The sequence below is a fragment of the Anser brachyrhynchus genome, assembly GCF_964034855.1.
Source record: "Anser brachyrhynchus genome assembly, chromosome: 4".
In the NCBI taxonomy this organism is placed as follows: Eukaryota; Metazoa; Chordata; class Aves; order Anseriformes; family Anatidae; genus Anser; species Anser brachyrhynchus.
The window spans coordinates 52126186-52151324 of NC_137698.1; the positions used below are offsets into that span (position 1 = coordinate 52126186).

The 25139-nt window shown below is 39.0% G+C and overlaps 1 protein-coding gene across 3 annotated transcripts; it reads left to right on the plus strand.

The window, feature by feature from the left end:
- The first annotated feature begins 26 nt into the window (after positions 1–26).
- Positions 27–25080, plus strand: LOC308193863 (tyrosine-protein kinase TXK-like). Of its 3 annotated transcripts, XM_080588938.1 has the most exons (16): positions 27–3387; positions 3428–4046; positions 7600–7654; positions 7866–7968; positions 8794–8999; positions 10061–10126; positions 10877–10931; positions 11722–11801; positions 13105–13232; positions 14814–14888; positions 15811–15982; positions 16699–16915; positions 17466–17530; positions 19571–19689; positions 20152–20309; positions 21682–25080. In XM_080588938.1, the coding sequence occupies exons 4-16, from the start codon at positions 7870–7872 to the stop codon at positions 21748–21750; spliced, it is 1509 nt and encodes a 502-aa protein (XP_080445064.1). In that variant the 5' UTR covers positions 27–3387; positions 3428–4046; positions 7600–7654; positions 7866–7869; the 3' UTR covers positions 21751–25080. The 3 variants fall into 3 exon arrangements, with proteins under 3 accessions (XP_080445064.1, XP_080445062.1, XP_080445063.1); XM_080588936.1 differs by having other exon boundaries at positions 3428–7654; XM_080588937.1 differs by lacking the exon at positions 3428–4046 and having other exon boundaries at positions 27–1474.
- Positions 25081–25139: the final 59 nt, after the last annotated feature.

Sequence of the window (25139 nt, forward strand, 5' to 3'; positions counted from 1 at the left end):
TAATGCCTGTCCTGCCCCCCCCCCCCAAAAAAAAAGTTTCCATGCAAAGAAGACTATAGTGAAGTTTATTTCAAATAAAGTTATTAAAGGTAAGTATAGTTACCTAAATAGATTCCATCATTGCTGCATTTTAGCATTTCTGTAGTCAGTTTTGGAGGGTCTTAGATTCCCCTCACTGCTTTGTCTAAGCCTTTATGTTCAAAAGGAGGAAGTCTCTTGTCTGCAGAAATACTTTCCTTTTCCTGTGGTATTCCATAGAACAGTTTCAGGGTGTCAGAAAAGGTTTAAATTGTTATTTCCTTTTTCTTAATGATGAAGTCTCGTGAGATTATCTCTGCTATACAAACAGACCTGTCAAAGAGTTGAGTCCAAACCACTACAAAATGAATACCAACAGCATGTACTGTTGAAGGGAAAAATATTTGCATTTTCTACCTGTAGTAGAAAAAAAGAGTATGAAAGATCTAAGGTAAGCCAAGCTCATCTTTCCTTCTCTAGCTGCTTCTTTGAATCCCAGTTCCTTGGTGGAAACGCTGCAAAGTATGGCATTGCCAACGCTTCCAACAGTATGTAATGAGGAATTTTACAGGAATAAGCAACGTTTCCCAGAAAACATATATGAAGCATGGGAAAATCAGGAGATTAATAGTTTCCAGTAAACCTTAGGGCTGTTTCTTTATTGTACAATAATTATACGTTAATATATATGATAAAACATACCCTAAATGTACTGACTTTTGGCAGGAGTTTCCTCAATGAGGGTGGGTGCTTTGGATGCCACTTTGGATCCTGCCCTTCACCTGCCTCTTCATGCTACCCAAGGGTAATTTCTGCATATCCCCCATTGGGTTTGATGCTTACTTGGGATATCGGGAACTATGAGGCACCTTGTTTCTAGATTACTTAATTTTTCAGTTGAATCTAGCCTTAGATGGTTAATTTTGGGATGAATCAGAATAGATTTGGAGGCAGCTGTCTCGGTTGCTTAACCTGTCTTTGAAGACATTGGGAAAAATATAATGCCATCATTTCTTCTGGATGAGCTCAGCTATCCTAAAACAACATACCTTCACCCTCTTACTAAAACTGATTTTTTTCAAATGTCAGGATCAAAAATTTATCTGAAATTAACCCAATTCTGAGGTATACGTTGCATTTTTTTTCCGTTTTTAAGCAGTACTTAACCCTACTGATTATAGTTCAATATTTTTTCTGTAAAGTATGTATTTGATTCTAGAAAGCAGACAGATTTTTTTTCACTTTTTTTTTTTTTACTTACCAGATGTGTGATTAGTACCTACTCTTTTTTTTTTTTTTTAGGAAAGTAGGCGGGGTCAAACTGTATTTGTGTTTTACCAGGCTTCAGAGCAGAGCTAGACACTCAGACAGGGGTGTTTTACTGGCGCAGCTGATGAAGAAAGGTTTGCATTTCATTTGAATATAAGCAGACAACCAGATATGATTCTTTCTACCTGTAAGTAAATTGGCCCACATATTTTTATCTTGGAAGTATTGTTTTGTGCAGTAGCTGTATACTTAGCAAATGAGCTATTTAAATATTGCCATAAAAATACCAAACAGCTTCCTTTTGTGCTGCTTAGGTGATCTGTATTTGGATTCCTTGTTTTGACTTACTTTCAAAATTACTACATAAATATGAATCCAGTATATGATGGGTTCAGCAAAACATCTACTTTTTCAGACAGGTACGGAGATATTCACACTTGCTGTCCTTAAAACTATCTACAGGATAGACATGAATAAAAAGTTTGGTAGGACTAGAGCTGTCTCTCTTCCAGTGCAGAATTAACTTGGGAAAATACAGAAAGCCTAAACTTACACAAGTGAAAAGCTGAAAACTTGTCTTCTGAAGTATTTTTAGCAGCAAACGGTACTGTTGCTTTCTACTAGATAAGGTGCAAACATACCTGATCAGGAGGCATAATGTGTGTTACGGTAAAAATTTCGTTTTGATGGGTGAAGCTGATTTGATTTTTTTCTCAGTGTAGTATCGTATAGAGTTAAGCTACCCCTGCTGCGAGCATGAGAGTTCTGTACAGAACATGCTACAAAAATGCACATGCTAGAAAGGGACTGCAGCGATTTCAAAATTACTAGTGCTTTGAGAAACAGTGAATCAGAAAAACAAGCTCAAGCCAAAAAGCTTATGAAATAATAAAATTATAAAATGCAAAAGATAAAAACTCATCTCTAACCTGTTGCTTTCATCAAGTCCTTTGATACTATTTCCCCAAGACTACAAATTAGTGAGGCATAACTGAAGATAGGAGGAAAATTGCATATGAATTGGCCACACAGATAATTTTATCAACCTGAAGCATTCTTTCTGTTTTTTTTCGGATGTTGAACACCTACTGGCGGCAATGGGCCATTGCGAAGGACTTCTATGGTTTCACTGTGCCTTTTTGGTTTTGTTGGGACTATATTTCAGCTTTTCAAGCAAACAGCTGTTTTACCTCACTACAGCCGAATCTTTTTCTTCTTCCTCTAGCATCCCATCTGCTCAATTGTGCACAGGCAGAATTTTTTTTCAGGCCTCTAAGTTGGTTATAAAAATATCAGCTGCAAAATTTTAAGTTCGATATTTGTAAGGCCAGCTTGAAAACCACTTTCCTAGGATTTCCACTTCTTCCACATGCTTTCCTTGCCACGGTATCTTTTCTCTTTTCAAACTGTGCATGCTAAAATGTCTAATTTTGGACATCATCCTATAGGTTGTCATAGCTCTGTACTAGCATAGGGATTCACACTTGTTATTCTGTCATCAAAAAGATAATATGACACTCTTAAAAACAAGCGTTTTCCTCCTAATCTAGCCATTTCCGGAAAGAAAAAGACACAAGCAATGAAATGGGATAGGTTTTTGTTCCCATGTTGAATTATTTGCAGAATGGCTGAACTTTGAGATTGCAAACTTCCATCATAAATCAGAGACAGAAAATTCTCCATGCAGTTAAAGAAGGTTCATTAAAGAAGGAGATTCAACAGCCTAAATTCTCATCTTGTTTGATTTAAACGTAGGTTTTAAGTTACCCACTTTAATTGATTCATGATGAGTTATGCTTCCTGATGATCAAAGCCAAATATGTTCTGGTAGCTTATGTTTTGACATAACTCAGGAAATGTGGGCTGAAAGGTCTAGTGGGGCTGCAGGTGCTGGAGAAATCTTCCTTCAGTGGATTTAAAAGAAGCAAGATTTGACCAGTTTCTCTGGAATTTTTGGGAAAATGTTTGGTTATGTAGGAAACAGGGAAGCAGGACCTGATAACAGCGGTGGGTCCATAACTGATTTATTTTAACAGACTTAAAAAATTTGCTGTTAAAAATTATTGAATATTTTCTTCTGTTAGCCAATATCTCTTTCCTGTGTCCTGTCCAAGCAGTAAGTCTGTCATTCATATAATAGATCTTACTGGTCTTGCTGTTCTCTTCAAAAAATGGGATCCAAAATGCCATGCAAAATGTGATTTTCTTCTTGCTGAAGTACAGCTCTCACTGATACCACCACCGCTTAATTTTTAAATGATGAACACGTCAGAGTGACCAGGGGATCAAGGCCTACTAGTACGTATGTGACTCTAACAATATTTGACAAATGCAGAGTGTTTTGCTTAAGAAAAGGTCCTTGATTGAAAATTGAAGGAAATCAGAATTATTCCATTGAGTCCTGTGGTTGAGTTAGGGAATAGCAGAAAGGAAAACGAGAAGCAGCATTGAAAACTCTAACTTCTAGGAATCTACTTTCAATTTCTTATTTGTGTTGGAAAAGTTAGCAATTTTTTTGCCTGAAAATGCAGGGGTGGGTGGTGTTTTAGTATTTTTTATAATTTTGACTTACGGCTTTTGATTAGAAGAAGAGAAATAAAGGAAGGAAGAGCCTCAGTTACAGGAGGGTGTGTGCAACCCCGAGAAGCTTCAGGCAGGAAATGCAGACTTCCTGTAGCACTGCAGTGAGCATCGCGGCGGCACCTGGAGGCAGCCCTACACGTAGAGATCTTCCTGTGTTGCTCACAGAAGATCAAGATGTAAGCCAGTTTAATCAAATTATTCAGTGTCTCAAAGCTTCCACCGTTTGCAGTGTTGGCCAAGTCTGTCAAACAAAAAAAACAAAAAAGCAAAAAACACAACACAGACAAACCAAAAAAAAACCAAACACAACCAAATAACATCATAGGTTCAATGGCAGTGAGTTATGAACTGAAATAATATGATTTTAATCAAGAGGAGAGAAAGTGTTGTGCAAGTGCAAGAAGCTTACCAATGACCAGAGAGGATATTCAATGCAAAAATTAATGCACTGATCTTTGTTTGAGATGCTGAAATTCCAATCCACCAGGTCAAAATTTCCAGTCTGACTCCAGTTTAACTAAAGCAGGGCCTACTCTGAAGACCCGTAGTTCAGTTCCATAGAGCTCCAGGCCGCTGTCTGTCAGCAATCCCTGACGATATTTCCTCACAGAACTCAGAAATTTCTAAACAAAAATTAATAGCTTACGCTGCATTAATTCATGCTTTCATTAATTTCTACTGAATTCATTTTACAAGTGCTATAGGAGTAATGTATGCGCAGAAGAATTTCAGAAGGGAGTTTGCAGGGAGCGGATATTTGAAGGCTGGTGTGTTTTCAGAGCTGGAAATGTTCACCCTTTAAGATAGTAAATATCTGCTGGATTGATAGGCCTTGATTTGATCGTTAAAATACCCCAGTAGGGAGAGGTGGGAGACAGGAACTTTGTAGAACCGTGCTGCTCCTCAGGACCCAGAAACTCAGTGCAGAATGGGCTTGTTGGGCCCACAGCCTTGGTCTAACCTGAGCCCTAACCTATAGCCTTGGTCGTGTTTTGTCATCTTTAACTGGTTAGACACTCTAGCCATAAAAAATCACTCACCAAATAAAGCATGTGTCCCAGGAAGCACTGTAATGACAGCTTTAACCTATGCCTTTCCTGTGATTTTATGAACCAGACAAGAGATTGAATACTTAATATCATATGCTTGGGGTGCTTTTATAAAACATCACATACATTTGTGTATTGCTAGTTGCTTTTAGCATAGTAAAGGGGAGTCAAACATGAAAAGCATCCCTCAACAGAGCAAGTCTGAAATTTGCTGAAGGCAAAAAGAATTCCTGAGCTTGCTCCAGAAGTTTATTCAAATCTCTAGACTCTCAGGGAAAAGCAAGACAGGCTTACACGTGCATAACATCAGCCTGAACTCCTTGCTTTCATCGTAAAGGACAAATCCTTAAATCTTGTTAGAACATTGTTCTCAAGTTATATTGAAACTCTGCAGTGCTTCTTCTAAATATTTCTGGTAATTGTTCTATAAGGACAGCAAGTCATCTAATGAGGAATGATATATTTAATTAGACCAGAAGCAATCAAAAGAAATAGACAAGCTTTCAAATGTCCTATTTCTTTTTGTACGTCATGAAATACTGTACAAGCATTAATTAAACTTCATGGCACTGGCTGAAGTAAAAGAGACCCAGGAATTTTTTCACCCGTGTTGTTCACTGTTTTGTGAAACATAAAATTGATTATAAAAAAAAATGGGAACCTAAGACAGTCTAGGTCAGGGGACAAACACAATTCTGTCTCAAGATATTTGGGAAAGTTTGGTAAGTAGCATGTGATTATTTGTAGTGAAGTTTAAACACCCCTTTTTTGAATGAAATTGTAATAGATCCCTCCAAAGACCCCAGTACTTGCAAGACCATGCTATCATGTAATATGCTTCCAAGGCACTCATTCATACTGCTTTACAGACACTCCTCAACACCCTGACACTCCAGATTTTTTTTTGACTTTTTTTTTTTTTCAGGAGTAGAGAACATTATTTTAAAACAATGTTAAAAACATTTCCCAGCTGACTTTTTGAGAGGGATTGCTCATTCCAAGCTTGTTCTCACTTAAGACATTAAGTATTATACAACAATGCTAGAGACTGTATTCAGGCAAAATTAAGCTACTATAGTATTAAGCAGCTGAGGGACAGTTTAATACACTGTAAAACCGTGCAGCAAATAAATTACATTGCTCAAATGTTTTGCCTGGTTTCTTTAAAGAAAATTGTTGGTGTCAGCTGGCTTGGGTATTTGTAATTGGTCTGTTTTGCATAGCCGTCAGTGGAAACTTTTATCAAACAGTCGATAGTGTCTTATGATTAATGTAAGTCTGCCTGCTTCCCACACGATGGGTTCTTCACAGGATGCAACAGTCTAAGGGAAATTGCCCCACGACTTTCATGATAAATACGCTAACCAAAACACACATGAGATAGGTCTCTTCTTCCAACTAAGAACTGATTTCCCTCTTATCTTTTTGACTTCTGATATTCTCTTCTTCTTTTAGTGCAAGATGTGCTAAATTATGTACCTTTACAGAGAAAATAATGACATTTCATCATGCAGTAAGGTTACTTAATGCTTTGAGTGGTAGGATTTACACTCTTGGCACACTTTGCTGAAGCATTGGTAAAAGGCATTGGCAAAAATTCTTATAGAACACCAGAAGAAACATCTTATTTATTCCAAGCTATATTAGGTCATTAGGATTAACAAACCAAAAATACTATGAGAGAAAAACATGAAGACATGGTGGGACTGTACAAGGGAACATCATGTGAATGATCATCATGTGAATGAATGACTGGAAAAGACCTTCAAGATCATCAAGTACAACTGCTAACAAAATAAAGCAACAAAATACAGAGACCTCAGGAACCTTACTTCAAAAAACTTCTAAGGCCTCTTCTTATAGTATGGCCTCTATAGCAGAGCCTGCATGGAAGTGGAACAGAGCAGATGTTATCCATTTATTTACCAGTTTAAAATCTTCTTAGTGCCTTCTAATCTATTTAAAATCAGCTGAAAATATACCTGCTGCTCATACAAGATACACTATATTAACTTTTCTGAAAATATATGATGTATATGATGTTGTGTTGTGTCTACTGTATTTATCTCTGGATTATCAACTACTTGGCACATAAGTTTAAAGTGCCTATTTTGATAACATTTTAAACCTTGGCTAATTATATTAATGGCTGGAACAGAACCAAGAAGGTCAGTATTAATTCAAAGAACTGAATGTATTTTGTCTCCTTTAGTGAATCTCAGAATAAGAAAAAGCTTGTCATGCAGATGTGGTTTTGTATTTGGCTCAAATGATCTAAAAATTCTGTCATTGCTGAAAGTGGACATTTCTCTGCCTCTTGTTACTGACAATGTTCCCATCCCTTTCATTGCACTGGTTAGAGCTTGCATGGGGCAATGTGATCAGTTAGATTAGTACTGATCTGGTTGATGATGCCTTTTTTTTTTTTTTTTCTGATTTAGTGAGCAGATTTAATACATAATACGGCCTCATAATTAAAAGACATTGTAAGGGAGACAGTAGACACATATAGCTGGGATGGGAAGAAAGCTCTGCTCTATTTGCTTCATGCAAATTTAGTCTTAATGGTTTGCCATATACCTCACAGCAAGACAGAACTAATAATAGAGCTAAGTAGTCCTTAATTCTGTAAACAAGCAAACAGGACCACTACAAATATGGAAAATGTTCTTGTTCACAGATCACACCATCCAGTCTGTTTTCTGCTGCTGCTGCTGCTGCACAGTGCAAAAAAGGTATGTGAAATTCTTCTGCTTTTCAGCAATTAGGATGATTGAAATGTCTATACATAATAGACTTTTAAAAGTCTATTTTCAGTAGAACTGTTAATTACACAAAAGTTTACAGAAACTTTACCCTACACATCCCTAATACGAATGAGGGCTTATATATCCATATTTTCAATATGACATATTCACAAAAATGCTTAATGTTCTTCAATATTAGAGCAATGAGAACAAAAATGAACCTGGACCCTGATACTGGCCTGGTGACCCAGTACTCAGCCTCACAACCAGAGGTTTCCTATGCATCTACTTGGAAGTGCAGGGTAAGTAACATTTTGTCAGATTTAACACAAATTAACTGGATGGCACACGTGCCATCCAGTGACTCAGTACCAAAACAAGCAGAGGTGTAACCAACTCTTGAGCATGTAGGTTGCTTTGTTGCATTAAAATTATAAAGTAAAGGTATGCAAAGATTCATACTGACGGAAATCCAGGGTCACACTGCGGTTTCCCAAGCTCGCTGGCATGGACAAGGGCGATTTCTTCTCCAACTTTAGGGTTTGGGTGATGGAGGTGGGAAGGGTGGGTCTGTTGGGCAGATGCAATCTCACCTTGCTCAGCTGCATGTGAAAAGTCCACCTTTGTTTTGCTAGATCTAAATTGAATGAATCTGAATTTTCAAAGCATAACTGAGTGCAAAGCTAAAATCTAGCCTGATGCATAAGAAAAAGACTGTTCCTGCTCACTTGCTAAGAATGTCTGCAGCACTCTCCATACTAATTCTTCAGATAAATGGCCAAATTGCCAGACAGAGTAACTCCACTGTTTGCAAAGCTGCTCTACTAATTTACACTGAGTTGTCCCAGCATTCATATCATGTAGAAGTCACCCAAAGAGTGGGGAGGGAGACTAGGAAGATGGCTTGTCTATTTACTTTACTTTCCAGTGTAATTTTGGCTTTGATACCAACTACTCAGATGTGAGTCTCACTGTTTTACAAATGACATGGTGATGGTGCTTTACAATGGGAGGTAATGACCATGATTAGTTCCTTTCAGTTACTGAGATGCTATAGCAGTAGGGGGATTAAACAAGAAGTAGTAGGGAAAAAAGACTAACTATGAAAGATACCTTTTTTCCACTAGCGTAAGAGGCAATTGCGTGTGAAGAACAAGCCATTACCTCCTCTACCTGCTGAGGCCTTGGAAGACTACACAAAAAATGTCAAAGTTATTGCACTATATGACTTTTTTGCTAGAGGACCATCTGATTTAACGCTCAAGAAGTCAGAAGAATACATTATCCTTGAACAGTATGATCCCCACTGGTGGAAGGCAAGAGACCAGCATGGGTAAGAGAGTGGGCATCTAATTTCATTCTCTCTTCCTACACAGAAAGAAGAACCTAAAACAACCCTTGTGGGGTTATCCTACAACCCTGTAAGCAGATAGAACAAGATACATGAACTTTAGGGGAGGTTTGAAAGTGTCCAGATATATACAAGCGGCATGGATTAATGGGGAGGAGTTTGGGCAGTGTCTGGTACTCCAAGAATTGGTATGGCATCTCCTGTCTAGTGGGAATGTAGAATTAAGTCCTAGACTTAGTAAGTTCCTGAGCAACATAAGGACGTTTGAGGACCATATGAACCACTGGGGTCTTGAGCCATGCGAAAATCCAACTTTATGTGTTTTAAGTGCTTTACAATGTTGTGTGTTAAGACCTCATAAAGATCACAGGTAATGGTAAGACACTTGCCTGAAACAAAACCCCTCATCCAAATTTTTTGGACATGTTAGAGAGCTAGATAACTTCATTTAGTGATATTTCCACATTTATGTTTGTTTTATGTTGTTCCCCTTTCTCCTTCACATTTTCTTCAGTGTATCCTGTAATCTGATGTTAGGAGTTGTTACAGGTTATATAAAACTGTCTCTTTTTCATTCAGAACCCTCCTTTAAATACTTTTTCTCAACTCAGATTTCCAGTGAGATTCCACTGGATTATTATTTTGTATATACATGCAAGCACACATTTTATATTTCTTCATATTAAAGGTACAGTTAGAAGGCTAGAAATAAAGCAAGCGGCTTCTGGTTTGGAAGAATTTCTAAATTTTGCTTTGATTTAACCTGAAAATTTTCCTTAATATGCTGTTCTTAGCACTCTGTAAGTACCTATCCCAGCTGACTTTCTCATTTCAGTTCCCCTCCAAAGTTGTGGGGCAGAAAGATTTTGCCTGGGATGAATGGACTTAAGACTTTTATTCAATTCCCACATTGGGATTCAGTATCTAAAGATATAGCCAATAATATAAATAACTTTTGTCATTCAATAAAAGTAAGATGCTTACCTTAATGCTGTTAATATTTTACATCTTACCATAACAATATCCTCAATGTGTTTTTTCAGGAATGAAGGCCTAATTCCCAGCAACTATGTTACCGAGAACAAGAAAAGTAATTTAGAAACATACGAGTAAGTACCCTTGAAAATGATGATTGTGCTTTCTTTTCTAAAAATGGTGTGATACATTTCAGTGCTTGACCCTTCAGTCTTTACTAGACATGAACAGGTGTTTTCTTTATTGAAAGCTCTCTCTCTCTCTTTTTTTTCTTTTTCTTTTCTTTTTTTTTTTTTTTACAGAACTTTACTCTTAGAATGAATTAACCATTTTGATTTTGATTTATCTACTTGGAGTATATAATAGGGAGTTACAGACACCAACGACTTCAACAGCATAAACCATAAAGACAGAATCCAGATGTTTCCTATTTCTGTAGGCTCACTACATAATATGTCTATATTCTGATCTCTTCCTGTTGTGAATGTATAGTTAATTGACTGGAAGTTAGTTATAATCAAGTCAGTCTGGTTTCCTGGAGAGAAGAGTAAAATTCAGCAAAACTCTAGTGAAGTGAGGGCTGAAGCAGTAAGCCTGACTGTAAATTTCATCACGGTCTGGCGTAACTGCTTCCTGTTTTTTTCTTTTGTGTGACCTCATGCTTAATCACAGTGAATCAGTCAATGGGGAAAGTAGTTGTCGTATGTACAGTGGTCTAATGAAGTAATTCCATATTAAGAGACGCTTGATATACAACAATAGTTCTGTTCAGGTTTTTTGACAGGAAACCGTTCAACGATTAAGACTAAACCTTGCCTTCTGTGAAGCAGAGCAAACATATTTTACTGGCTGAAGTTAAAGGAAAACTTGTCTTGTTGTTGCAGGTGGTACTGCAAAAACATCAACAGAAGCCAGGCAGAACTGCTTTTGCAACAGAAGGTAACTTCGCTTATACATAGAATTAACGATATCTGCAAAGATTTATCAGTAGCGGCATCAGGAGCGTTTCAACAGTCAAATCCAAATCTGCTCGGCATGCAGTAAGAGCAGGTGATTTAAAACAAAGAGATGGCTTTATGGGGAGAATGTACAGTGCAGACTGTCCTGACTTCCCAAAATTTTAAGTAGTAGTCCCAGCAAATTCCGTGTAGATTTTCCATACTGGATAAATCGAGTTACACGGAGTTTACTGTACTTCTCTGTGGTATGAAACACTGATGACTGAAATCCACATAGTAAGTAAGTTAGTAAGGTGGCAGAGCTTAACAAAACTCCTGTGTTTTCCTTATGTACAGAGCCAGCAATCCATCCATCAGTTATGAAAATATCTATCTCAGTTAAATTCATTAAGCTCAAAGACTAACACAGGGCTTGGGCAAGACAAACCAGAGAAGAATATCTCAGAACTGTTTTACAACATATTTTTTTTCTGGTGATTTGCGTATATATATATTTAATAAATAAAAGAATTTTCACTACTTTACACTGAAGAGTATAATCCACCTAAAATATTTAGCTCCAAGAAATGGTCTGACATTTGGTGTTTTCGCTCGGTTGATTTTGCTCTGCTATGTAGCTGGCTGTCAATTCCTGTTCACCACTGCTTTATCACCCTCCCTGGTAGTCATAGGTATTCCACAGAATTTGGTGATCAGCTGCAAGTCCTATTTCAAAGGACTTTTATTCAAGCTCAAAGGCAGAAAATAACTCTACCTGGATTTATTTTCAGTCCAAAGAAGGTGCATTTGTTGTCAGAGATTCAAGCCAACAGGGACTCCTTACACTGTCGGTGTATTCACGGTCTAAAGGGTGAGTTGCTCCGAATGGTTACGGTTTGACTCAAAGTGTGAAGGAAGAGCTTCCCTGTAGCTACTCGGGATAGGTGGGCAGGCTGGGTATGTGGTGCACAGCAGCAGTGAAACACTGGGGGGCTGTTCAGAGGGCACTGCAGCGAATTGCAGCTCTCTGAGGTAATACTCCCCTGTATGCCGAAGTGCTGGTGGTGGGCAGTAGGTCTTGGGGGGCAGGGTGCCAATGCCTTGCTAAGATATGCACTCATAGAAACGTTCAAATAATCTGCTGTGAAGGCTGCTCATCCCACCCACATAACACAGGCAGTAAGACCTCACATTCCCATCTTGGCAATTTTTATGTCAAGTGCTGTGGCTGCCCCTCCATGCTACCACAGCCTTTGGCCACCGCATCAAACTGCTTTTCTTCTCAGCAGGCTCTGCTCAGCGTAAATTACTCCAAGGCTCCTCGGTGGTCCCAAAATATCTCCCATTTTTCTCCTAAAATCTCCTCACTGTACAGTCTTGCTCTTTCAGCTGGAGGACTGTTATTGGGCTCGCTTTCCCCTCACATCTGTAGCAGTCCCCTACGGCTATCCCTCAGCCGTCCTACATCTGTTCCATGCTACAGCTGCTTCTTATGGATGCAGTGATACAGGGATAAACACTTGTACACTAAAACACACAACACACCTTGTGGTTTAACACAACAGGCAGCTAAGCCCCACACAGCCATCCGTTCACTCCCTCCTACCACCCACCAAAACGGAAGGGTAAAAGAATTGTGGGTTGAGATAAAGACAGTTTAATGGGACAGAAGATGAAGGGAAAATAATAATAGAAATGATAGTGCTGATAAAAGAATACACAAAACAAGAGATGCACAATGCAGCTGCTCACCACCCATGGACCAATGCCCAGCCTGTGCCTGAGCACTGGCAGCCTCTCCCCCGGCCAACCCCCCCAGTTTTATTGTTCAGCATGAGGCCATATGGTGTGGGACATACCTCTGGTCCCTTTGGGTCAGCTGTTCTCATCCTAAGTCCAAACACTTCACCACATCAGCTACTAGGAAGAAAATTAACTCTATCCCAGCCAAAAACAGGACAATGCTATCTCCCAAAGCTGGGAAAGAGACCTACTCAAGAAGCCATTTTTTTTTATTCCCTGAAACAGTATCCCAACTATGTGCAGTCATTTTAATTAGGGAACTGTATCCCAAGTTTTCAGATTTTTTGTGTGCATGCTTTTCAAGTAAAATTTAATTAGGTTTATAGTATCAATCATTTTTGCTGAAAATCATAATCTGTTGTTGATTTCAGAAGTCACAGTGGAGACATTCGGCATTATCAAATTAAGAAAAACCACCTGGAACAATATTATGTAGCAGAAAAATATCTCTTCTCATCTGTTCCTGAACTCATCCAATATCATCGACACAATGCTGCAGGTAATGGATATAACTGTCAAGGTATTACTGCTGATGCTTTGAAGCTCGTCAGGACTTTGAAAGATTGGAAGCGACTCTTCCACTAGTCATTTCCTTATGAAAAGAGACAGAAGTTTTTCTGTTGCTAACAAATTCAAGTATGCCGTGATCCTTTCTGCTGAAGTTGTAGCTGCAATGTGCATATGTCAGGGGAGGAATGAGTCTACTGAACTCATATACTTGAACGAAATTAATTTTACAAAGCTAGAAGCATTATGTACTTACCTACTCTGTATTCTGCTGGTTCGTATTTGGCTGAATGAGACTTGCATGAAGTGTGATCATAATTCTTTCCTTGCCTATAACCCAGTGACTTGCATGTATAGAATTTAAGAAAAACAGGAGCTATTCTATGCATCAGCAGGCAGCTTTTTATTGATTTTGGCACATATGCACACCCCCTCCAAAGAAAAGGCAGAAATGGGGAGCACAAGGATTCTCCAACACTAGCTTGCATCTTACCAGTGTCAGCCACCTTTAGTTGTTGGTTCATAGCAGCCATTTATAATTTCTAGCATTAAAAATTGCCCTTCATCTTGGTTCTGCCTATCATTTTAATATGGTATAAAACATTTTTAACCCTGAATGGCTGGAGATAGGAAAATGCAAAGAGCCCCTCACACTAGTGAGGCAGGAAGAGACGGGAATGGACAGAGCCTTTCTCCTGAGGGAAAGGGATGGTAGAAAATCCATGAAACAGAAAAGAATCTGAAAGTAGCATCGGGAAGAATGAGCGAATGCATTCAGGGCGTCCTTAGTGAGGACGCCCTCACCAAGGAAAAAAGCAAAGACACACTCTTCAGGTTGAAAAGTAGGAAAGTAGAAAGGGATGTGCTCACTGGTACCGTTGGCTAATAAATTGAGAGAAAAAGGAATGTCAGACACAAAAATATTTCTTGCAGTGGGAAAGAATCCTGAGAAACCGTACTTAAGAGACTGTTTAGGTTGGTGATGTAGTATTGTAGAGCTCATGTAGTATTACTTAGGATCACTAACACTGTACAAGCAAGCAAGAGTGTCACTTCTGGTTGTATTAAAATATAGATACTTTCGTAGTGGTCTGAAGTTTGAAGTAGAGTAACAGTGCATTTGCACAGGAGTGCAACATATTAATAGGCACATAATTTACTTAATTAAACAATAATTTTGAGTATCATTTCTTCAAGGTAGAAATTGTCTGATTATGTATGTTTGTACAAGCACTGGCTAGATCTCAGCTGGTATCCCAAGATGGTATTGTCATAGATCTAGTAATAAAACGTAAACAAACAAACAAACAAACAAACAAAAGCAATTACTTAGAATTTTGAAAAGAGTATTTGTCTTCTGAAACAGTAGCTTATTAGGCAGGCTGGAAGAAGGTAGTGTCCTCTTCTATTTCTTCACTATAGTGAGAAGTTGTAAGAAAAAGTAACTTCAAGAAATAAGGTATCTATATCAATTATTTTTTTATTTTTTATATTTTTTGAGAAAAGATATGATGTAGCATACTTTAAAATGGTGCAATTGGCCAACAGAATATTGGTACTTTGTTTCCTGCAGGTCTTATCACTCGTCTCCGACATCCAGTTGGATCAATTGGATGTTCTTCACCAGCAACAGCTGGATTTAGTTACGGTAAATTTTTTATCTTGTTTCAGTGGAGATTTAGGTTTCTGTCTAGGCAAGAATTGAGATCACATTCATGCAGCTAATAATTGTGTCAGTGAAATTTCCCAGTCGTAAGTTAACACATAAACAGCTTCATAATCACGAGAATCAGACACGCATTTCCTCATAAGGTATCAGAACTAAATGAGACGTGACTCAATTCCTGCAATTTAATCAGTGTAGGGCTTCTTTTACAACCACTAGTGCATTTCAGAGCTATCTGGACTATTGTAAGCAGACCTAGATATACACTTAATAGATTTTCAAAGGGTATTTTATTTATTTAAATGTCAATGAAATTGAAATTAATATTATTTATAGGGAAATGAAATGAATGAAATCTTACACATTGCTAGGAAACAAGCAGTAAATACCAGTGCTGTGTACATAGATCAGGAAGCTAATATTAGCTGGTAGATATGTACATATAAACATATATATATGTATATATATAAAGGAATGTCCAAAAGCATATATATTTACTGTGAATGTTTCCATCAATATCAAGGCTTAATATTTCTGGAGGGCAGAACTATTTTGGTTAATGCAATGGAAGCAGCCAGTAACTATTTCTGTAGCTATACTATCCCCCGGAACTGGTTTAGAGTTAAAAACGTCACATATGATAACACTAAAAAAGTTCTCAGAGGTAGTCCAAACCTTGCCTTATCTTTAAGCCTCACGCATTCCAGCATTAAGCAATTTGCACAGCAGTCGCATCCTACAAGCTGCAAAATAACATTCACGTCTAAACACATGTGTGGAAAATTCCAGATATTTAAAACCCATGCTAACGCTGATGAAGGGTTGTGAAGTTTCGCTGCATGCATTACCTGCAAATAGCAAGGCGTGTCTCCTAGACTACTGTAACATCAGATTGCTTTTATAGAGGAGTGGGAATTAAAACCATCAGAACTGACGTTTATGAAGGAGCTTGGGCGTGGGCAGTTTGGAGTCGTTCAGCTGGGTAAATGGAAAGCAACCATCAAAGTTGCCATCAAAACAATCAATGAAGGTGCAATGTCTGAGGACGATTTCATTGAGGAGGCCAAAGTGATGATGTAAGTACAAAAGTATTCTATCTGATAGTTGACATGAAGACGACCAAGAAAAAAATATAACCTAATTCCATTTACAACAAGCAACCAAAGCCACTGTGATGGGAATAGTGGATGTGCAGGACAGCAAGGTTGATGTAATGGCCTAAGCAGGTGCTTGCTATGCCCATCACCAGAGTCTTTCTTTAGAGTGTGTGCTGCTTTGCACAGTGGAGGTTAGCAGGTGGTAAACGTGCTGGTAGTTGCTCCTACAGCTGTTCTTTCATCCATAGTTCAGTGCTTCTGGGAGCACAGGCAGAGTTCATGCCTAAGTAAAGCTTCTAAGAAACTGTATTGCCATTTCTGCTAATTTTGCAAATTACAGAAGTATCCAGACCTGCTCTTGGCATGGCCATAGAAGGAGGTGGAAGCTGAGGAGAACGCTTGCAGCAGCTTGTGTCCCTGCCTGAAAACCAAACATAGTTAGACCTCTCCATTTCATATTATCCATATCAAGGTTGCATTTGTCCACTATGTATTGGAGGGACTATGATGATCTTGCAGAACTTTTTGGAGGAAAATGCAGAAATGTGTTAGGTAGTGGGACAACTCCAAGGCCAGCTGAACTGAAGGATGTTTAGCAAATACTGAAAGTGTTTTTCAGTATCATCATGAGAATGAAAAGTCTAGTCATCTGCCAAGAGCAGACGATCACCTGACTGAAATACCATTCTGAACAGGAAACTCTCCCACCCGAAGCTGGTCCAGCTTTACGGAGTGTGCACACGCCACAAGCCTCTCTATGTAGTGACTGAGTTCATGGAGAACGGCTGCCTGCTCAACTACCTGCGGCAGAGACGGGGGAAACTCAGCAGAGACCTGCTGCTGAGCATATGCCAGGATGTGTGTGAAGGGATGGAGTATCTGGAAAGAAATAGGTTCATTCACCGTGATTTAGTAAGTACAATAGGTTTTCTGAGGTCCTTGGTAAATATTGACGATATAGAACATGCCACTGAATTCTGTGGGACACTAATGTGTCCTGTAAGACTTCAACAGAATCTTCCTCCATCCACATTTCTTCTGCTCCCTGCTGCCTTACCTCGATGCTGGGATATATGGGTGGCTTGTCTGCCCTACCTCTCATACACAGGGAACAAAGAGGTCATAAAAACACTTTTAAAAATTGGTAGTGAGTGCCCAAATGCCTAGCATTCAGGAATATATCTGCTTGGATAACTAGACTCTGCATCTTAAAATTTCTTTTACCATACATGAAAATATTGCAAGCATTCAGGCTAGTATATGCTATGTATGTGTAATTACACAGCAGTGAAAGGCATTCACCTACCTGGAGACAGAACTTTACTTTTTCTTACGTTTTGAGCAAGACACTCATCTCCTTTTAGAATATAAACCATACGAGCTGAAACAATTAATCTGTTGTATTTTTCTTAAAAGTTTTTTTTAGCCCAGATTTCAGATATGTTTCTCTCATTTTCCCCAGGCTGCAAGAAACTGTTTAGTCAATGCTGAGCACATTGTTAAAGTATCCGACTTCGGCATGGCAAGGTAGGAAGTACAAGTTTAGTGGGTGCCCTGTTCTCAGTCAATGGTAATGAGGACTTGGGCTAACTTCACTGCTTCCTTAGCTGATTTGGGGAATCCCACTGTGCTCAATTTCTGAATTTTGATTGAAGTGATAACACTGCTGTGTAACTCTTGTACCATAAATGGGATGTCACATTGTTCTCTTCTCAACAGTGACTTTAAGACAGGTGAACCGAGTGTCTAGTAAATGTCAGGAGTAGCTTATGGACAGAGCAGCAGCAGGCACAGGACTGCCAGAGGCTCAAAGAAGCAAGTACCCCGAATTTTCTGAGTGCCCAGGAGGACAGAAAGCCTGCAGGAAGAGGTGTAGGTCTTGGTACTGACCTTTAGAGACTTCAGTAGGTGAGGCAGGAGGCAGGGAGGATGCACGGGCAGGAAGCGTGATGCGTGCTTCTCTAGCAGGGAAGTGGTTTTTCTGTTTAATGAGAGGACCAGCCAAACATGAAGAAAGAGCAAAATGCACTTTGACTACCACAGGTCAGAGAAATGTAGCTCTGCCCTCCTGGACTTCCATGGAAGGGTGCACTATATTTTACAGCTGAGCTGAGTGAATGACCAGTGGCTAGCCAAACAATTGGTCTCACTCCTTCCATCTTGCCCCATCACCCCTTGCAAGCCCAGCACAAAGTCCTTTACTTCTTTGTCTTACTGGCTGATTTTGGATTGAATAGGCTTACCTTGGATGTGGGGATCTTGAAAGGCAGTGTGTGGCTCTGAGCAGGAGGTGGTGGTGATGGCCACCTTATGGCTGAAGTCATTAGATCAGCACAGCTGTGCTGCCCACTTTTCTGTTAAATTTTACCTCCTATTTCTAACCTAAGGATTACAACATCCCAGCAGTTCATAACTACATACTTGTTTTTTAAAAGGCTGTCCTATGCCATGGCAGTGCCTGCTAGTTTCATTGATTGCCAAAAAGGTAAAACTAGGCTCATAGGTCTGGACTCATCCAAGTGCCTTGTAAAACGCAGTAAGAGACCATGGGGCTGTCAGGGTCCAACATGAGAGTAATAGACCTGAATAGCTTCCCGTTAACAAAAAGAGGAGACCAATGGCATGGCTTTAGACAGGCATTTTCCCAGGGAGACCATGGAGAGATGAAGGGAACACCCTCTAATTATTCATAGCTCACCAAACTGACTGGTTTTGTGCTCTTATTTTGTGCATTCGTTATCCAAATAACCTCTAATCTTTCTGTTCCTGCTCCAAAAATAATAAAGTGAGGCAAAGAGGCAATTTCTCTCAATGTGACCTCCTTTGAAAGGTGCTTTAAGAAGTGCCTATGCATTATACCTTCTGTGACAAGTGTTGGGTAGTGTGTCTCTGTCATCTGCTCATGAAAGTAAATATGGGAAGAACATGCACAGAGTTTGTATAGATGTTGGGATCAGCCTTTTCAAATGTTGCCCTCTAAATGCCTGTATTAGGCACAAAAACTCCTCTTATCTGAGAGGTCTTAACACAGCTCCCATAAACTTGGGCAAAATTATACTTCAGTGCACCTGGTTGTTTCTTTGTATGTGACGAAAACTTTCTGTGCTTCTTCTGTAATAACAGTGTGCCAGAAATTTCATCAGTGAAGATGGGTAGCAGAGTCCAGCAGCTCCAGCTGTGTAAATAAGTGTAACTTTTTGCCAGTAGCTTTCAGGTGTGATAAATGTTTGAAAAGTTTGCTTTTAAAAAGAGACAACAATTATTTATTGTTGCTCTTTTTCTTACCTGGGGTGTAACTACAACTATCCTGTGAGTCTCACAGATGGTATTAAAACAATTTACTCTGACACACTTCTCACAATCAAGTCACTCTTTTAAATAGAAATCTTTTAAACTGCATAGTGTGGGTGTCTGTTTGCATTTTTTATTATATTAGTGATAAAATTTCCTTGCTTATAAATTGAGACCGTATTTTTATGGAATTATAAACCACCTGTGGAAATGCTGCTAGAGCTGCTTGCGCTTTAAGTCTCATTAAAATACATGGCATTTGCTGATATTCTTTAGGTATGTCATTGATGATGAATATATCAGCTCTTCAGGTGCCAAGTTTCCAGTCAAGTGGTCATCTCCTGAAGTCTTTCATTTCAAAAAGTACAGCAGCAAATCCGATGTATGGTCATTTGGTGAGTGGATTAGATTAATGTGCAACGTATTGTTTCCTTAAAACTACTGATGTGATTGAGAAAACTACAACTTTTTATTGATGCTGCCTATCTTAGTCTTTAGTCTATCTTAGTTTTCAAATCTTGTCTATATTTTTGAAAGAGTATGATTTTTAATAGATTTTTAATCTAAAAATTGAATTTTGACGGATATGTGTGTTCTTGGGAAGTCTCCATTAACCAAATGCTTATTCATCTCATTTTCATGGACCACCATCTTAGCTGACTTAAATGGGAGAAGAATCGCATCAGTTGAAATTTTTTTTTTGTTTTCCTCTATTCATTCAGCTCAAGCTGTCCATGTTTTTCATGCATTAATCAATACATAGAAAAGGAAGAGTGATTTTGGGGCTTCTCACATTGTTAAATAGCTTGTGGGTTTGTGGGTCTTGTTTTGTCCTAAATATTTTGGTTCACATCCAGGTGTGCTGATGTGGGAAGTCTTCACAGAGGGCAAAATGCCTTTTGAAAGTAAATCAAATTGTGAAGTTGTCCGTGAGATTTCTGAGGGAAACCGACTTTATCGACCACATTTGGCATCGCATACCGTGTACAAAGTCATGTACAGCTGCTGGCATGAGGTTTGTTGCTCTTGCTTTCTTGTGATATTACATTACTCTATTCTCCATTGCTAATGTGTATCTGAAGGCAATCCTCAACCACTGGGACAATAAAACCTTTACTTTGTGGCATGCTCAGTATTTATTACTATGCTTTTCACAAGTCGTGCCTAAGTTTACAAGCCTCTGTTTCTTTTGACTGTTGCATCCAATAAATACGAAGCACATAATCTGTATGATAGGTCTACACCATCCCTAGTTTTGAATATTTGACTATAGTCTCACTTCTCTACTGCACCAAGTGTAATACCTTTTTCACACCTCTGTCATGCATAGCTCTCTAGCTTCCCTCTGAATGATAACCTTAACACATTCATATACAAAATGAGTATGCCCACTACATGTGGATTTTCCTTCCCATTTTCCAGATGTACATCAGTATGTCTGTACAGTGCCCCAGCACCTCCCTTTCACCCTCTCCACTCTGGTACTGTGCTTGCATTCATGTTCTTTATCCATTTCTCCAGCAACTATTTATTTCTATATTGGTGTCAAAACATGGATTTAATCAACTTCTCCACCTGAGTAATCCCTTGAGGTCCCTCCTGCAGTGTCTATAGGAAATGAATCTTTAATTTTACATAAAAAGTACTTTCAGAAGAACTTTGTGTGTAATGATTTCCAGTAAATATGCAGGCATACACTAAGAGCAGTTGGGGGATCTCGTTGCTACCATTGCCTCCTTTATCCTACCTCTCCTCTCTTGCCCATCTTTTAAAGCTGTATAATTTGTTTAGCCCCTAAGTAAGTAAGTTCAAGAGACTGAAACCTAAACTGCACATAGCATGGTTGCTCACTGCAAACATCCATTGGGATGCCTGCCAGCAGAGGGAGGATGAGGAAGAAGCCCCCTCTTTTCCTGATGTCAGCCAGGAGTTTGTTGTTCTACACTGAGATGCAATTTATTAAATGATACTACAGTGAACATGCTTTTTTTCTAAAGCCCAGGAAATAAACCTGAGCATCAGGGTTTCCTGAGAGGTGAACCACTGCAGAGAATAAATCCACATACGGCTTCTGGCTAAAAGGAAACAAACAAACAAACAAAAAAGAAAGAAAGAAAAAACAAAAAAGTGTCTGTGCACATGCTGCTGCAGTTTTAGGAAGCATTCTATTAACTTCTGGCACACTGACATGCAGAACACAATTTATTTATTTATCTATTTATTTTCTCAAGTGATAAACTTGATCTTTTCTTCATCCTGTATTAATAAAATACAATTTAATATTTAAGGAGTAGTCTGTATGTACCTATAGCCATCTTCTGAAGCTGGATACTATAATTGATCAATCTGCTAATTTAGATTTATCTTCTGCTTTTTTTTTTTCTCAGAAACCTGAAGGACGTCCTTCTTTTGAAGAATTAGTAGAGACACTCACAGATATAACAGAAATGGGATAATCAGTAAATTATCCTAAATTACACCTAAATACAGGTGTATTTAGTTGAAAATCAGCATTAAGCCTGTCAATGTATTTGACACAGAAAACATCAGCCTTTTACAGCTGTCTCTACTTAAATTGTAGTAGCAGCATCCTACATAGTGAAGCAGCTGTTTGGGCTTGGTGTAACTTCTGCTCATTTGAGAAAGATATCTGAGGAGACTGGTTTGGGGCTCTCAAGCCTTTGTTTTCTTGATTAGGGAGAAAAATCTCCTGTCTGAAAAGAAGTAACCAAGCTTACTTGCCATGCAAGCCTTTTTTATTCTTTTTGTCAGAGCTACACTAATTCCTGTAATAATATTACTAAGAAATGGTTTGTTACTTAATATAGTTCATGCACTGGGCAATACTGATTAGCAGCACCAAAAATGGTGGAAGAGACTTTGATAAAGTGTCAGAGAGGTCATATCTACAGGCAACACCTTTGGTACTGCAAAGCACTGAAGAAATGGAGCAGGGTTTCAGAGGAAACACAACTGCTGGAGCAGCACCCAGGTGATTGCTCAGGTACTGCACAATCACGGGATCAAGGGATCAAGGCATGTAGAGGGAGCAGTCATCCTTCAGTGCCTTCCAAGTGACATCTGAATAGCTGGAAGGACTGAGCATCCCTGAAGAACTTTAATCCTGCTCACAGGTAAAGGCACCTTCTCTGCTAATTCTGTGTAAAACAAGGAGAACAAGTAAGGACTGTTTTATTCAAACCTCTCCCTGAATTTTATTGTTGTCTCCCATTCCTGGCTTGCTGCTGCATACTTGAATGCCCACACCTCCTTACTGCTCCCCTCTAAGTGTCCAGAATGGTTAATAGACAAGTTAAAGCTGGAATCTGGCTGTAAAAAGAAGTGCTTTGAATTAGTCTGGCTCAAACAAATTCTGTGAGACCTCACACGCACAATGTCTGTAACCCTACTTGTAATGTTATTATTCTAATTTTAACTCTTAATTTTGGTCAATACAAATGTATTACAGAAAAGAAAATGCAAGTGAAGTAGGAGATTATTTGCAGTGATCTGACTGTTTTACATAAAACAAATATTTTTTTAATGTGATTGCATTGTGAATTATTTATAGGTAAATATATTTCTTTTTATAGCACTTCATAGATAAAATACTTAAAACCCAGTAGATGAAGAATGATTGATATCTGAACAACTTAGTTTTTTCATTCACAAATTAAAAAAACAAAAAAGTAACAATAAAATGAAGTACATTGATCATCCCAAGTATTGAATTTCGAGAAGATGATGGCATCTCTGGGTCAAATTCAGTCCTGGCATTAATAACTCCCCTTTACTGCAATAGTATTTTGATAGTTATCATCCCTTGGGAAAAGGACTTCTTAACCCTACTGCGTCAACATCTGGGAGTACCTTCACACAGTACCTTAAGGCGTTTCTCCTTCAAGTGACACGATATCCTTTTGTTTAATTGCTAAAAGAATTGCCACCAACTGATAGCACTGTTTACTTTTATAATTTGCTTATTTATGGGCGTTCAACTCCATATCAGAGCTATACACACAAACCTACACACTATAGTACTGTGCATTGAGCTCGCCTCTAGTCTGTGTGTTGCCAAAGTACAAAGCTTTTCAGCAGATGATGCTCTACAAAAAATTCAACCTGTATCTGCAATATAAATGTGCATGGGGACTTTGAATAATATATGAGGAATCCTTTATAAAAGCTCTTGTAAAACTGGTTTTACTACATTTATTACTGCAAGTTAATATGTAATACGCTACAGTACCCTGCAATAAAAAGAGAGTTTATGTACACAAAGCACCCTGCTCGTGCTTGTTTTGCTGGGTTGTCCCGTGGTGAGCATGCATCCGTCTTTGAAACATGGTGGTCTAACACAATGGGAAAAAAATGCTTGCCTACCAGGCCTTCAGCTTCAGAATATAGCCTGTCTGGAGGCTGGGCAAATTATCAGTAGACTGTTGTTAGCACTCTGACGTGGATAAATGTAACAGCTGATATCATGAAGCTTACGGTAAATAAATTAAAAAGCACTGTAACACGCTTCAGTCAGTGGAATCAGTGCTTAATCAGCAGCAAGAACGGCCTAGCAGGACGAAGGTCAGGTGTGTACAGCTTGTTTGCTTACTTGAACAGCTACACCCATAAATAAAGACCAAGCAGGCCACCTCAGGCCTTGGGGTGGCCCTGAGCATAGCTCCAGCTCCAGCCATGTTCAAACAGGCAAAAAGGAAAGAAGTTATGTGGGCAGAAAGTGAGTGCCACCCATGTCACTGATAATAGAGAGGCATATTGGTCTGCTGGCTGTGTTTTTTTGAATAAACATTTGGGTGTTTGCAAAAGAGAGACAGAAAATAAGACATCTCAGGAGTAGGTTGGGGTGGTTCAGCCTGGAGAAAAGGGGGCTGAGGGGAGACCTCATTGCTCTCTACAAGTACCTGAAAGGAGCTTGAATTGAGGAGGGTGTTGGTCTCTTTTATCTGGTGACAAGTGATAGGACTCGGGGAAACAACCTCAAGGCGTGCCAGAGAGGTTTTGCATTGATATCAGGAGGAAGTTCTTCACGGAGAGTGTGGCCAAGCATTGGAATGGGCTGCCCAGGGAAGCAGTGGAGTCCCTATCCCTGGAGGTATTTAAGAGACATGTGGATGTGGTGGTTAGGGGCATGGTTTAGTAGTGGACTTGTAGTGTTAGGTGATGGTCGGATGTGACGATCTTAAAGATCTTTTTAAAACCTGAATGGTTCTGTGATTCTGTGAAAAGAACGGTAAAGGTTGGAAGGAGGCACAGTGACACCCCTGTACAGGGGATTTCTGGCTAAAGGCTGTAAGAGTACTTACCAATGGTGAAAATTCAGCTGATATTTCCTCTTCAAACATCAGAAAACAGATTTGCAGCCAGTTGGTAACATGCAGGGGGAGAGGGGGAAAGGCAGTAATCCCACCTTCTGCGCAGCAGCCACCTATGATGTGTATCTTTCTATCTAAAGCTGACTTGTTGACAAACTGGAATATATTTCCAGAACATGAAATGACTTCCTTCTTCAAAAGTGCTCCTGGCAAGTAATACAGATCAATCACTTGGGTGCACAAGTCTGGGCAAGTTTCTCTCCAGTGCCATTTGTTTTGTACCTCTCCACCCCCTGTCCAACTTTAAATGTTTCACAAAACGGTAACGTATATGAAGATATATATATATAAAGATATATCACTCCTCATGTATCAGCCAGCCTGGCTTCTACCCGGCCCCCTCCTCCAGTTTAAAAATTGCCACTTTAAAAACCTAACAGTCTTGCTGGTTTTGTTTTGCAGGAATTTGAATAGCAAGAGGATGTTGTTTGCCACGAGTATATAATTCACAATAG